Here is a 16,052-nt window from a genome sequence, read left to right as displayed (position 1 = left end):
ATCATAGTAGTTTCTTATTTTTCTGCATGTTTTTTATGGTTCAAAAACATCCTTTCTGCAGATATATTTTATTGACGTATAGTATGGAAAATAAAGGAGCAGTTTCTGTCCTCAGTAGTGATGTGACTAGTCCATGGAACAGTTTAACAGGTGATATCAGACTGAGCCATGACTTTCTATATGACTTCATTTTCTGGAAACATCTAATCTCTGTAGAGCCTGAGCACTTGCCAATAATTAGCTGTCTTCGTTTCTAAACGGACCCCTTAATTCTGAACAGAGGGTCTTTAGGGTGCATTAAATAAATGCCTGTGGGCCCATATTAACCTCTTTTTTTTCCTTCCAGAGAGGCCAGTGAATGCAGACCAGCAGGAACGGACCTTGTTGAAGGGTGTGTTCAGCGTCAGGAAAGGCAAGACTCAGCTGCACAAGTGGGCAGAACGGCAGGTTATTCTCTGCGGCACGTGTTTAATAGTGGCCTCGGTGAAAGATAGTCTGGTGGGGAAGATGCACATTCTACCCCTGGTGGGTGGAAAGGTGAGAGTTCACAGAGTTTTCATAATCTGAGTTTGCATTGACATGTCGGTCTCCATATGATCCTTTACGTTACGTTACGATCCTAGCTACACTGACATGTTTGGACCAAGTTAAAACAATGCCAGAGAACGTATTGCTAGAGTGTTTGAATACATAAAATAAAGATCATTACCTTGTTAATAGCTTGTATTGCTAATAGCAGTTACTGGTTTTCTGACTTTTAACTAGAACCTAGTTACATTATTTTGATTATACTTCCATCTTCAAATTTGTTTTTGGAGACAAGTGGAGGACAAGATTAGCTATTATATCAGCTGTAGAGTTACAGTATCAAGAAGATAGAATCTGTACAAAGTTAGGCTAAGCTTTATGCAAATCAATCAACTGACTGGCCGTCTGCCTGTCCATCTGTCCGTCCGTACATCCGTCAATACGTTCTACTTTTCTCAGTTCAAATCATAAAAAAACAAAGAACACCCAGACTTCTCAACCTCCCAATGACATTCTCCAACTCATTCTGATGGATCCCAAATACTTTCTAGGCCAGAATGGATATATAGCCCCTTCAGCAAGTCCTAGGTCTGAGCAGGGGGCTCTTGCCAATTGGATGTGCCTGGAAAACATCCAAAGGGAGACATGCTGATCCAATCCCCAAATCCCCTCAGCTGACGTCTTTCAATGCAGTGTAGGAGCATTTCTACTTCAAGGTTCCCCTGAATAACAGACCCCCTTATCCTCTGTCTAAGCCTAGCTGCCCTGCAGAGGAAACTTATTTCATCTGATTGTATCTGGGATCTTGTTTTTCTGTTCATGATCCATATCCTGACAATAGGTGAGGATTAAAATGTAGACAAACAGGTAAACCGAGAGCTTTGCCTTTTAGCTTAGTCTTTTATTTACCATTAGAGACTTGAGCAGCGCCCGCATTACAGCAAACATCTATCCAGCTCCTGCCCCCATCATGCTATTACTCATGAACAAGTCACCAATAAACTTCTCCGGTTGATGCACAGACTGACCTCAGATCTGGGGGGAGCAGTTCACCTCGTTTTGCTAGAGAACCCTACACTCATACTGAGAGGAGCTGAATGTCATCCCGTTTCACACTTGGTTGAATACGACTACAGTATACACGCTCAAAGTCATTGCTGGAAGATGCCAACAAAACCACATCATCTGCAAAAGGCAAAGATGAGACCTTGAGGTTCACAAATCAGACACCCTACTCTTCACAATAAAGTCTTAAGATCTTGTACTTGTCTCCAAAACCAGGATTGGAGACAAGCGGCTGATATTTTTCCAGGGCTCCAACTTGCATGAGTCACACAAGCTTGACTTTGTGCTGACTCTTGCTTTGATTGTAGAAAATCTTGATAGCCTTTACATGCATCTCTGTCACCCCGTATTCCCTTAGCAGGTTGTAGGCATTTACAAAATCCTCCAAACCACGTGGACTGGGCAATCAAGCCAGATGAAACAATAGAGTGTGTCTTCATGTCAACCACTACAGGCCAACCATGTCGAGAGCTTTTAGAATCTTGAATGAATCTCATCTTCTGGCACTCTGCTGAAAGGAAGCTTTTTAACCACCTCAGCTCTCCAACCCCTGCTCCTGAGTTCTCAAGCTCTGCCTCTTCTATGGAGGAAGGAGATGGTGAGTGGGTTCAGAAGATTCTCAAAGTGCTCCTTCTGCCGCCTGACAGTATCCTCAGTCTGGGTCTGCACTTCCAAAATATATCAAATGGGAGACTTTTCACTATCAAAGAAGTGCGAATCAGAAGATTGGAACTTTGCCTTGGTCTAAATGATGCTTCTCTCCACTGGTTTTTGTGGTTATTTGATTTGTCATCTGGCTGCACAAACAGCGCTTTATTGATCTAAGATAAATTTACTTATGATGGATGTGGACAAACAAAAGGTCTAACTTATGACATGCCAAGATTTAGTTTTTTGCTGATTTGCTCACACGTTTTCCCTCAGTGTGCAACCAAAGACGAGTTGGACCATTAAACCTCTGTTCTATGCTTTCAGTCGGTATTAAATGACTTCACACCTTCAAAATCTATAAAACTGACCGAAAATCTTAGCGTGTCAGGAAAGCATGCAGTGCGAATGACTTCAAATTGGTTAGATTGGCAGCTTGATTGAGTGTTTTAAATGTTCATTGTGCGTAGAGCACTATAATGTGCAATGCTGAAGTGCTGTGTTCATCGTTTTATACAGCCACTCTAAATTTACTGTAATCTACCTAATATTGTTAATGTCAGATCTCAGCATGACTATATAGTAGGACTAGTAAACAGGAGTATTGAGTCTGACTAATTGGCATCTTTGACCACATTAACCTCATCGTTATTTTTGCTAACGTTTAATGAATTGTCTTAATGTGTGATTTAAAGCTGATGTCTCTCTATTTCACTGTGCTGAGGTTGAGGAGGTGAAGCGGAGGCAACATTGTCTGATGTTCAGCTCTGCCGGATCACTAGCACAAACTTACTTTGTCAATTTCGACACGCTCGCCGACTACCAGCGATGGCACCGGCAGGCATCAAAAGTAAGCAAGGAACACAGAACGTGTGGCAGTATGTGTGTGATTAACACAATATTTTTAATATTGTTTTATTTCTACATCAGATGTTTGTATCCAGCTGGCCCTGCTGGGTTTGTACATTCATTAGGGATTTGATGTTAGAACTGTTGCTACGTTCTGGTTGATGGGTCTTCCAGACATCTCACTGGCTTCACTAATGAGATATTTTTTTTAATTCAAGCACACATGTCTACTTATATAGCGCTTACCTCAATTTTTGGACACATCTGTTTTTATTTTTTCTCTTAAGCCTCCCAGCAGGAGAACATTTTTTTCTTGTGAGTTACTGTGCATTAGCAAATGTTATTTTAGCATCAATATATTTCAGTATTTGTGTCTTACACTGTGTTTTTTCAGAGAATACTGTCAACTGCTTGCAGCTGTTTCTCTTCTTGAAATTCTGCGGTGCTCAGTTTTCTTTGCGTATAATGTAATAATTACTGGGTGATGTTGTTATAGTTCCTTTCTGAAGCTTAATGCTGCGAGAATCTAAGCTGAGCCAGAGCCAGGAAACAGTTTGCAAAGGAAGGAGAGCAGGAATAGAAAGAAATAAAAAATACGCAATTAGCTAAAGATTCATGGTTAATCCACAACTTCTCTATAGCTCCTGTGGGATGGAGTATTTGGTTAGAAAAGCCTTTTGATGCACAGGAATTACGCAGACATGTAAACTAAAGGTTTTTGCAGCTAACAGATCATGACTGATGAAGCTTTTAGGCCAGTTTTCTTGCAACACTGCATAAAATGTCTAAATCGTAAAGCCAGTGTGTAAGTGCATGAGGGAGAGAGGGTCAATGTGTATATTTGGGTTTTCCCAATGATCACCCAGGAGAAGCAGGAAACATAGTTCCCCTGAAAACGAAACAGAAGGCATAGGTTTAATTCCCAACTTGCTTGATTTGTACTGCATGCCACTCTTTCCCCTCATCTATGTGTAGAAGACCTCACTTAAAACATGAAGTATTTAAATTTTGTTTTGAGTTTGTAGTGTTATACCAGTACACTAAAGTTACTGTTAATTGTCATTTCTATTGTTTTTCCTCCTTTGAAAAAGTGAAATAATTATTGCATTTTTGTTTTGAGTTTCTAAAATTACAGTGTTATGTTTTGTTGTTGTGGAGGACACAAACACGGGCAGGAGACAGGCAGAATCACAATGAATTAGAATTTAATGAACAAAATAAGAACACAGACTTAAAAAACTACAAGTAACATGGAGAGGAAACATAAGAGAGCAACACCGGTGAGCTATATGGAGGATAATGTGGATTTTACAATGACTTTAAGAAAACCAGCAGTATAAATACAGGGGAGATGATGGCTGTGACATGGGACAGGATAGTCTGATTAACAGAATGTGGAACAGCTGTGGGGGAGCATGAACGGAGGTGCTGAGTGTGAATTAACACAAGAAAATACTACTAATAACTGAGCAGGATGAAGATACTAAAACACAGGATTGAGTAAAACAATCACTAAACAGAACACCAGAATCTACTACATGAAATAAACCCAAAATGGCACAAAACCCCAAAGCCAAAGGGAATAAAACTAAATCCAAGTCCTAAGGACCATAACAAACAGTCAGTTTTTCACACGAGCCATAATCACATGAGCCATTTACCTTTCACCCCTTATATTACTTTGTGATTTATTATGTCTTCATGTAAAAATGACTTTCACAGAATAGCACTAGCTGTGTGACAGCTAATTCAGTTACTAACATTTATCATGTTGTCCTTGCTCCAGATTAAGGACACCCTCCTCTTAGCCTGGGAAACTGATAATGTGTAAGGGCTTCAGTTTCAGTTGCGCAGACTGAATGTATTTGGCTTCTCTCCTGTTCAAACAGAATTCAGACCAATCACAACCGTTCATGGGGTCGATTTCATATGATGACCATGATGCTTAGGTGCTCAGCTTTATGGCACTGTTTTGTTGTCCTATCTCAGCATGCTGCATGCACCTGAGCTGCATGCAGGTCTTCAGCCTTTTCAGACAGACTCCTAAGAAATTTAACCAATGCTTATTTAAAATGAGAACTGACTTTTCAAATAAATGCCCTAGGAAGGAATAGTTTTAGGGGTCCCCTGTCTGAATGTTTTCCTAAATTTTTGAAGTCAGAAATCCTCTGTAACCTTTGATCATTTTTGTAACGCTAGATGTTTTCAATGCAAAACCTAAAAATAGAAATCAAAATAATGGTTTACTTTCAAAATAAAAAACATTCATATATATACTGTATTTATAAAACTTAATAAGTTATCTTTTTTTGTGGCTCTAGAAAATATTTATTTAATTATGTTATTTACTTAGTTTGGCATTATTTGGCATGTTGCTTCGATGGGTGTTTGCACACCTGCTTCTTGATTTAATTTCTGCAAAAGGACTTTGTGTTAAATTTGCTTGTATGAAAAGTGCACTACAAATAAAGTCTGATTGATTGATTAATTAATTAATGTTGTTAGAACATGACAAGACACAGGCTGGCTTCTCTTGGCTCTATTTGTTAACTAGAGGATGTTACATTTACAGGCCAGACATTACTATTTAATGTTTTTCCATCTCTCTCGTTTTGTGTGTATTTGTGTGTGCAGGTGGTTTCTCAGACAGTGAGTCTGGTGGACCTGTCCTGCTACAGCCTGGAAACGGTGCCTGAATATCTATTTTACTGTCAGGATCTTACCCACCTCAACCTGCGGCACAACTTTATGAAGCTGCAGGGACCTGGAAGCCTGCTCAACCTCCCCAGGTATTCAGAGGATTAGACATTAAGACATGTCAGCTGGAGAACCCAGAATAAGAGTTAGTGTGCTTAGTGACTGTGTTTCATAAAGACTGTATGTTTTAGTACAGTTATTCTTGAACCTTTTAGAAGTACAAACGTAGCCTGTACTTAAACATGCACAACAAAACAGGAGCTGCATCTAGTATGATTAGTACTGCATGATTGATTGAAGGATATATTTTAACTATGCCATCAACTTTTACTCAGAGGTTCCAAATAAAAAAAAATAACAGAAAGATTACTTAAATTTAAATGTAATATTCCAACTTGGATAGTCATACTTTCTCACCAACCTGTTTTCAGAATTCAACATTGCTGCTTTGCTTAGTTGTAGCCACAGCAAAAAATGGTTTATTTGTACTTTGGACAATCATTTTCGCATTGTGTATACTGTACCACCTGGTTTAGTGAACATGTTGAAACAAATTGCAGAGAAATACATTTTTATTAGCTTGCGTCAACCTGGTCACAATAATTAGCAAGTGCCACTGGTTGTTAAACGTGGAACCTGAACACAGTTATGTTGGGTTTATTCTTTGCTTAGTTTGTACTGGAAATTCTCAAACGTTTTATTTTTTTATTCACCTTACAAATAATACAATTATAAAAATATTTTTCTGCAGCTCTAGCGGCCTTTATTTTTCCAAAGCAGGCAGATGGGAAGTGGGGTGGAGGGTGGCGAAAGACATGCGGTATGTGTCCCAACCCCAGGTGTCCGGGGTCGGGACTCGCACCCAGGACGGCTGCATCAAGGACTTAAGCTTCCATAATGGGTAGCCGTGCGCTGCATCCACCTTGCAAATATTTGTGCCAAAATTTCTTCCAAGTAGCACTGAAGGCAGCCCAAGCATCACCAATTGTACTTACAGCCCCATTTGAGAATCCATAGTTTTAGCACAACATTAACCAGCTATTTTTACTATAAAAACAGTTTGGTCAGTTAAAATTATAGAAGCATTTTGAATTGGTTTAATGTCCCACTGTGATTTTAATAAGGAAACAGTAGTTGTTTTGACCTCTGGTCTCATGGAAAAATACTTTCTTAAACAGTAACAGTTTTACAGCAGCGTGTAACTCCTACCATCCTTCCATAGTCATTGCATTATTGGCTTCCTACACACTCACCTCTTTTAGCATTACCCTGTTTATATTTCTAATACTCTGTATGTGTGCCTGTATAGAGCTTAAGACTCCCCCTGATTTATATTGGAAATGTGAAAATATTTTTATCTGCGTGTCATTCATTACCGAGAACAGAAATTTAGCTGCTGTTTATTTCTGGTCTGGTCGTTCCTTAGTGATGTGTCATTACAGCAGTTGTAATTAATTCTCAGTAGCCCTTTTAGCTCCTGTTGTCAGCCTTCAGTGCCACTGGTCAGCTCCTCGTGTGTAGATTTTACCATTAATGAATACAAAACATTTAAAGTGTCACACTGAGATACTTGCTGAGAACCAGACTTGTACTTTTAGGTGTTACTGTGTAAAATTCCTGATGCATTTTCCCATTAAATACACAGCCAACATGATTTAAATCCAGGCTCAAGTGTCAAAATAACATGCCAAGATACCATAAACCCATTATTTATCAATCAAAGATGAAGTCCAGTCTATTTATTGTTCCTCAAATGATTTGTCAGAACACAACTTTGTCCACATTTTTATTATTATGGCTTTACAGTGGTTGATTTGAATTATTTTTAATGTTTCACCATACAAGAACCTTTTCCAGCTTTTTAAACAATCTTAATCATATGGTTCAGCCCTAAAGCTCTAATAATAGCACAGAATAAAAAAAAAGGACTTTGTCAAGACAATGTTAGAGCACATTGTGGCCTTTTCTCTTATATGTGCATGATAATTTTGCAAAAGATCCAATCGAAGTACAGATTTAGAATAAAGAAAAAACAGAGACGTTTTGAAGGCTACACAAGTGTTTTATTCTCCTTTCTCTTGAGGTTCTCCCAGCTGAAGAGTCTGAACATATCTCACAACCGTCTGGGTGTGTTCCCTGAGTGTGTGTGTGAAATCCTCACTCTAACCGAACTGAATCTCTCCTGCAACAATCTGCACACCATCCCTGTTCAGATTGGCAACCTTCAGAGGTTAGAGACGCACATACAGCACACATGACATTGAAACATGAAACAATACATGATTTGCATTGTTAACAGCACAAAAAAATACTGCACAGCACATAAGAGAAACTGTTTTCAACCTGTTTCATAGCATCATACTCCCTGTTTAAAAGGAAGGACACAATCATAGGCAGTGGTTCCACTGAGAAACACTGCTTTCTCATCAAATTCATATAGCCACTAATGTTTTACAGAATTTACATTCTTACATTCAAATTACAGCAATCGCAACTCCCTGCATTTTTCTGCATTAATATATGTGAAATTTAAAAGGCATACAGAAGCTGACTATTCTTCTGGCTTTGAAATAATATCAATTCAGTTTTAATGTCTAATCGCTGTCAAGAGTTACAGTTCTAGAACACTGATTTGTTATCAGCTCGCCCTCCTTTCTGCTCCTCTCCTCTGCTTTAAAAGGGCATAAACACAAAACCTCTTGACTTGTAAAATCAGCTTAAAGTTTGTTATTATTGGTTATTTACTTCTGGAGTACTTACTTGTTTTACAACTTGTAAAGTATAACTGCCCTGATTGAATGGTTGTTCATAATGTTATTGCCAAAATTCACAGATATTGTTTTTTTCAATAGTAGCCTCTCTGTCTCTAACACATTCAGTGGCTGAACAAGCCGTCAGTCAGTTTTCCAAAGCAGCAACAGTCCAGCAGTAGGAGGAGGGACCTTCTTGTCGTCAGTGGACGTACAGCACAATGAAAAAGCATTTGCCCCCTTGGAATGATCGTATCTAGTGACATTATTTTTGAGTCTGGCCTCTGACCAGTGTATCTGCTCAATATAGGAAGTTGCTCAATAAGCATTTATCCCAACGGCTGAAAATCCAACATCTCTCTGAAGTACAACAGATAAACAATGCTTTTTTATCCTTTCCATCCCATAGCCTGCAGACACTATCCTTGGATGGAAACCACCTAAGCTTGCTACCTGAAGAGCTCGGCGGTCTGTCTCAGCTCAACAGCCTGGGGCTCTCCTTCAACAACTTCTCTCACATCCCACCGGTGCTGGAGAGACTGTGTGCAGTGGACAAGCTGGCCATGGCCGGGAACAGAGTGGAGAACTTGGAGCTGTCCACGCTGGTCAGGATGGTCCACCTGAGGAACATTGACCTTCGGTAGGTTCTACTCTGTATGTCTTTACTTTCCTTTCTTCTCTATTAACCACCACTGTTACTGTGTGACCTTTTTGCATCAGTACGTAATATTTAAAGGGAATCTCTGTGTGTCAGACAAGTAATAATTATTTTTGCTCTTTTTTAATTTCTTTTCAAATCTTTGATAGAAAAATAAACATCCTGTTACAAACTCCAGCCTGAACCTCAGCTGCTCCTGTGTTCCTCACAGCTCCTCAAAGCCTCTTTTTAACTAAGATTTATTTATGGATGCCAGATGTGCTGTGAACAAATGCCTTTTACTGCTTTGCCCCATTTCACATCTACATTAACACCTGGGAGCTGCCAACCACAGTCATGTTTTTTTTTTTTTGCTGCTATTCAGTATCCTACTGTTCTGCACATAAACAGTGGGATACTAAGTGGCTTGCTCACTGGGGCCTCTGTGGCAGGTAATAAAGGAGACGAAAGCCGTTCTCAACGAATATCCTACAGCTCTGGGGATTAAACCAGCAACCAGTACTCCGCCCACAGCCAGATAATGACTTAACCTTGGGACTTGAGCTGTGGTTTGGCCCCAGCGTGCTGCATTTATGGGGACAGAGTTGCATTTGTAATGGATTAGTGGGCTGGCAGCTCCCATAAAAGGCATGTTTATTAAAATGAGTTATGGGATCTACAGAGAGCCTTGATCAGAGCAAACTGCCTCACCTGGCAGTCAAGTACTCTGCATTTCTCCTCTGTGTTTGTCTAGACTGACATAGGCATAACATTATGACCACTAACTGAAAACCTAGCAGGTGCTCATTTTGCTACCAAGAAAGTTTTGACCTGCTTAGCATTAGGGTCTCTGTGGACTAGCAGTAACAAGTAAGGATGTGTTATTACTCAGCAAAAGTAGTTAGGTGGTTGGAAAGCATTAAATTAATTTCCATGTGAATGCCAGAATGTAAGTTTCCAAGCAGAAAATTGCCCTGGTCCATTTCTTTGGTTATACATCTGTTATTCAGCTCTTTGTTGAAGATTTGTCCTGTTAATAATTATCTAAATTGGCTTCCCTTCCATTTTCCTGCAGACATTTTAAACGTGCCATGCTTTCAACATTCAGGTTGTACTTCTGTCCATTAAATGCAGGCTGAATGGTCTCCGGTGCATTAAATGTAAAACTCCAGATCCACTGAACCACGTGACCCAGCTGGACCTGCGGGATAATTGCTTGGACTCACTTGACCTGAACTCCGTCTGCAACCTGGAGACTCTGAACTGCCAGCGGAACCAGCTGGGGACACTCACACTGAGCGGTTTCACATTGCGCATGCTTCTTACCGGCAGCAACCGTGAGTCAAACAGAGCGTCAACTGGCTGCTATTATTACCTCCCTGTGTGTTCGAGCCCTTTGCTGTGATGATTCATTCAATTCATCGGCCCACAAGAGACAGAAATGATGCAGATGTTTCACTGATGACGACTGGTGCCTTTATCTTCCTACAGGCCTTACGACAGTCAACATCTATCCAGTCCCGAACCAGCTGACACACATGGACCTTTCACAGTGAGTTCTGCACAGGAATAAGATGTGGATGTTGAGTCGCAGAGATTTTCCAAGAGGCTCTTATGTTCCAAAATAATTCTTTTAATTAGATTGGAATTGCACAGCATCTATGGGGTATAGTTTATGAAAGTTTTCAGTGAACATTTTGAATGTATAGATTGAGTCTGAAAAGTCTGGATTTTGACATAAAACACAGGCTTCTTCACATTTGCACTTGTATCTGTGCTTTAAGAGGTTTTCATTTAACTAATTATGTTTTGCATGCTTTCTCTACTCTCTATTTGTTTTTGTTTCATTTTGAAATCTGGGTCTACTAGAGTGCTTTATTAGAAACCATGATACTTCAGCCTGAGAACAAGACCAGTCCTGAAAGTAATCAAGTCTGTTTGATTCTAATACAATGTTTCACCATGGTTAGTTAGTAGAAGGTCAAAAGGTCTGTCTTTGATTCAGTTTCAATTTAATTCAGTTTATTTATATGGTGCCAATTCACAACACATGTCATCTTAAGGCACTTTACAAACAAAAAGCCAATTCAGTCCATACATACAGACAGATTCCAAGTCAAGAACAAATATTACAAATTGATCCTAGTTATTAAACATTCATTCATTTATTTTCTACCGCTTATTCCATAGTGGGTCACGAAGAAGCTGGTGCCTATCTCCAGCAGTCTATGGGCGAGAGGTGGGGTACATCCTGGACAGGTCGCCAGTCCATCGCAGGGCAACACACAGACAACCACACACACACTCATTCACACACCTAAGGGCAATTTAGAGTGACCAATTAACCTAACAGGCATGTCTTTGGACTGTGGGAGGAAGCCGGAGTACCCAGTGAGAACCCAAGCATGCACGGGGAGAACATGCAAACTCCATGCAGAAAGACCCCCAGCCAGGAATTGAACCCAGGACCTTCTTGCTGCAAGGCAACAGTGCTACCAACCGTGCAGTTATTAAACAATTAACAGCTTTAATAGCCTTAATATGAAAGTTTTTTTATAGGACTGTAATGTAATTTCAAGGTTTTAAATGTAGTTTTCATAAATACTATAACTTCTAGCTTTTTCCTATTAAACTTAAATCAGTTTAACTCAGGGTGTTATTAAGAATACAATTAATCCCTCTTTCATGTAACTGTTGCTCACTTTTTACATTTAAGACTAATTAATTCTGCTAGGACTCTATTCTTGGGTAAATATGTGAACCTATTGACATGAATAGAACATTATGTTTACATAGCATTAACATTAGGAGCATAATACAGTGCCTTGCGAAAGTATTCGGCCCCTTTGAACTTTTCAACCTTTTGCCACATTTCAGGCTTCAAACATAAAGATATAAAATTCAAATTTTTTGTGAAGAATCAACAAGTGGGACACAATCGTGAAGTGGAATGAAATTTATTGGATGTGTCAAACTTGTTTAACAAATTAAAAACTGAAAAGTGGGGCATGCAATTTTATTCGGCCCCTTTACTTTCAGTGCAGCAAACTCACTCCAGAAGTTCAGTGAAGATCTCTGAATGATCCAATGTTGTCCCAAAGGTCTGATCAACCAAGATGGCGCCGACGATGGCCGCTTCGGAGCTTTGCTCTCTCTTTGTTTTTGTATTTTGTGTGTTTTTATGTTTTTCGAGCCACACTACTGTGGTCTCATTCAGTAGAGAGGAACGTCTCATCAGAAAGTCCTCTCTTGGGATTTTTTCACCATCTTTCATTGATCCGAGGTTCACTGAGCTCCTGGCAAGCGGAGCTGCGACTCTATACAGGATCCTGCGCCGAAAGCGTCGGAGGGGAAACCGTGCTGGCGCGCAGGTAAAGCTCCGCTAAAGAGGACTACGAACACCACTGCCTTCAATCCACCTGGCAAATGTCCGCTCTCTAAACAACAAGATGGACGAGCAGCTTCTTCTCACCAGTAAAAACACGGACCTCTGCGGATCAGCGGTTCTCTGCTTCACCGAGACATGGCTGAGTGAAAACATCCCGGACCGCTCTACTGATGCCGGACTTCCAGCTGCTCAGAGCGGATCGCAGCGCGGAGCTATCGGGAAAGAAACGAGGAGGCGGAATCTGCTTTTATATAAATGAGTGTTGGTGCAGAGACGTAAAAGTTCTGGGGAAAACATGCAGTCCTGATCTGGAGTCATTTTATATAAACTGTAAACCGTTTTATTCACCGAGAGAGTTTTCCTCGTTTATAATAATTGGCTCATATTTTCCACCGCATGGCTGCACTTCTGCCGCGGAAAAACATCTCGCTGAGCTGATTACAGACATGGAGAAAAAAACACACGGACTCTTTCATCATAATACTGGGAGATTTTAACAGAGCAAACCTCTCCAATGAACTCCCCAGACACAGACAGCATATTAAGTGTCCCACCAGAGACAAAAACCCACTGGACCATTGTTACACAGCTTTAAAGGACTCATATCATGTTGTTACCAGGGCTGCTCTGGGTTTTTCGGATCATTATCTAATCCACCTCATCCCAAGCTACAGACAAAGACTAAGAGCTTCCAAACCCAAGGTTCACACTGTTAAGAAGTGGACTGAGGAATCAAAGCAGATGCTACAGGCCTGCTTTGAATGCACAGACTGGACTGTTTTTGAAACTTCAGCCACTGACTTAAACCAACTAACTGATGTGGTGACATCATACATCAGTTTCTGTGAGGACATGTGTGTGCAGACCAAGACCTTCTGCACCTTTGGGAACAACAAGCCATGGTTTACTCCACACCTCAGGAATCTGCGCAGGGAAAAGGAAGAAGCTCACAGCAGTGGAGATTGGCCACGGTACAGGCAGGCCAGGAACAAACTAACAAAGGAGATCAAAACAGCCAAGAGAAGCTACAGTGAGAAGCTGAAGAACAGCCTTTCTACTGGTGATACTTTGGCTGTATGGACTGGTTTGAGAAACCTGACTGCCTACAGGAGCCCTCCACCCATCCTGAACAGAGTCGTCTCCTGGCCAACCGTCTGAATGGCTTCTACTGCAGACATGACAAGAAGCCATTCAGACCTCAAATCATCTCCTCCACATCCCATTCAGGAACAAATTTGACCCGTAAAACAACCAACCCCCTACCTTCAGATCCTCTGCCTGCACTAAAGATCTCCGAGGAAGATGTAAATGGGCTCTTTCAGCGCATGAAAACAAAGAAAGCTGGAGGACCTGATAACGTCTTCCCATCATGCCTGAAAGCCTGTGCAAATCAACTCGCTCCGATCTTCACAAGGATCTTCAACAAATCACTGGAGAAATGTGAGGTCATTGGACTAATCCAGGACGGTGATGAGTCTGCATACAGACAGCCGGTGGATCGGCTGGTACACTGGTGTTGTCAGAACTACCTTGAACTCGACCCACTCAAGACTGTGGAAATGGTGGTGGACTTTCAGAGAACACCACCCCCATACACCCCCCTCACCATCCTCAACATTGTATCGTCCGTGGACCACTTCAGGTTCTTAGGAACCACCATCTCTGAGGACCTGAGATGGTCTTCACACATAGACACTGTTCGAAAGAAGGCCCAGCAGAGACTGTACTTCCTGAGGGAACTCAAGTTCAACCTTCCACAGGAGCTGTTGGTCATCTTCTACACTGCCATCATTCAGTCTGTCCTGTCTTCATCCATTTCAGTGTGGTTTGGCTCATTCACAAAACAGGACAGGTCCAGACTGCAACAAATAATCAGGACTGCAGAGAGAATTATCAGGGCTGACCTTCCCTCCATCCAGGACTTATACAGGTCTAGGGTCAGGAAAAGAGCTGCTAAAATCTCTGCAGACCCCACACACCCTGCACATAAACTGTTCAGAACTTTACCTTCAGGTCGCCGCTACAGAGCACTGTTTACTAAAACTAGCCGCCACAGAGACAGTTTCTTCCCCAAGGCTGTTTCTCTGTTGAACATTCAATGGAGTACAAAACAACAGCATACAGATGTTGCAAATGCTCCTTTTTATTATATATGTGAATATTGTACATTGTAAATATGTATATTCTGTAATACAAAAACAAAACCAAAGAGCAAAGTGTACCGGAGTCAAATTCCTTGTTTGTATGTACGAACTTGGCAATAAAGCTGATTCTGATTCTGATGATGATAAATAGAATCCACCTGTGTGTAATCAAGTCTCCGTATAAATGCACCTGCTCTGTGATAATCTCAGGGTTCTGTTCAAAGAGCAGAGAGCATCATGAAGACCAAGGAACACACCAGGCAGGTCTGAGATACTGTTGTGGAGAAGTTTAAAGCCGGATTTGGATACAAAAAGATTTCCCAAGCTTTAAACATCCCAAGGAGCACTGTGCAAGCAATCATATTGAAATGGAAGGAGTATCAGACCACTGCAAATCTACCAAGACCCGGCCGTCCCTCTAAACTCTCATCTCGAACAAGGAGAAGACTGATCAGAGATGCAGCCAAGAGGCCCATGATCACTCTGGATGAACTGCAGAGATCTACAGCTGAGGTGGGAGAGTCTGTCCATAGGACAACAATCAGTCGTACACTGCACAAATCTGGCCTTTATGGAAGAGTGGCAAGAAGAAAACAATTTTTCAAAGATATCCATAAAAAGTCTAATTTAAAGTTTGCCACAAGCCACCTGGGAGACACACCAAACATGTGGAAGAAGGTGCTCTGGTCAGATGAAACCAAAATCAAACTGTTTGGCCACAATGCAAAACGATATGTTTGGCGTAAAAGCAACACAGCTCATCAGCCTGAAAACACCATCCCCACTGTCAAACATGGTGGTGGCAGCATCATGGTTTGGGCCTGCTTTTCGTCAGCAGGGACAGGGAAGATGGTCAAAATTGATGGGAAGATGGATGGGGCCAAATACAGGACCATTCTGGAAGAAAACCTGTTGGAGTCTGCAAGAGACCTGAGACTGGGACGGAGATTTATCTTCCAACAAGACAATTATCCAAAACATAAAGCCAAATCTACAATGGAATGGTTCACAAATAAACTTATCCAGGTGTTGGAATGGCCAAGTCAAAGTCCAGACCTGAATCCAATCGAGAATCTGTGGAAAGAGCTGAAGACTGCTGTTCACAAACGCTCTCCATCCAACCTCACTGAGCTCGAGCTGTTTTGCAAGGAAGAATGGGCAAGAATTTCAGTCTCTCGATGTGCAAAACTGATAGAGACATACACCAAGTGACTTGCAGCTGTAATTGCAGCAAAGGGTGTCGCTACAAAGTATTAACGCAAGGGGGCCGAATAATATTGCACGCCCCACTTTTCAGTTTTTTATTTGTTAAACAAGTTTGACACATCCAATAAATTTCATTCCAC

At 41.0% G+C, this 16,052-nt stretch overlaps 1 protein-coding gene across 1 annotated transcript in view; it reads left to right on the top strand.

Moving 5' to 3' along the window:
* phlpp2 (PH domain and leucine rich repeat protein phosphatase 2) overlaps positions 1-16,052 on the top strand; it is a 50,482-nt gene that overhangs the window by 18,832 nt on the left and 15,598 nt on the right. The window contains exons 4-10 of the mRNA XM_047363590.1: positions 347-537; positions 2,966-3,091; positions 5,725-5,879; positions 7,871-8,017; positions 8,947-9,177; positions 10,309-10,511; positions 10,666-10,726. Coding sequence (XP_047219546.1) covers positions 347-537; positions 2,966-3,091; positions 5,725-5,879; positions 7,871-8,017; positions 8,947-9,177; positions 10,309-10,511; positions 10,666-10,726 — 1,114 coding nt within the window. The remainder of the gene's footprint in view (positions 1-346; positions 538-2,965; positions 3,092-5,724; positions 5,880-7,870; positions 8,018-8,946; positions 9,178-10,308; positions 10,512-10,665; positions 10,727-16,052) is intronic.

This window comes from Girardinichthys multiradiatus, chromosome 4 (genome assembly GCF_021462225.1).
Source record: "Girardinichthys multiradiatus isolate DD_20200921_A chromosome 4, DD_fGirMul_XY1, whole genome shotgun sequence".
In the NCBI taxonomy this organism is placed as follows: domain Eukaryota; kingdom Metazoa; phylum Chordata; class Actinopteri; order Cyprinodontiformes; family Goodeidae; genus Girardinichthys; species Girardinichthys multiradiatus.
This window is presented reverse-complemented; position numbering and strand designations above follow the sequence as displayed.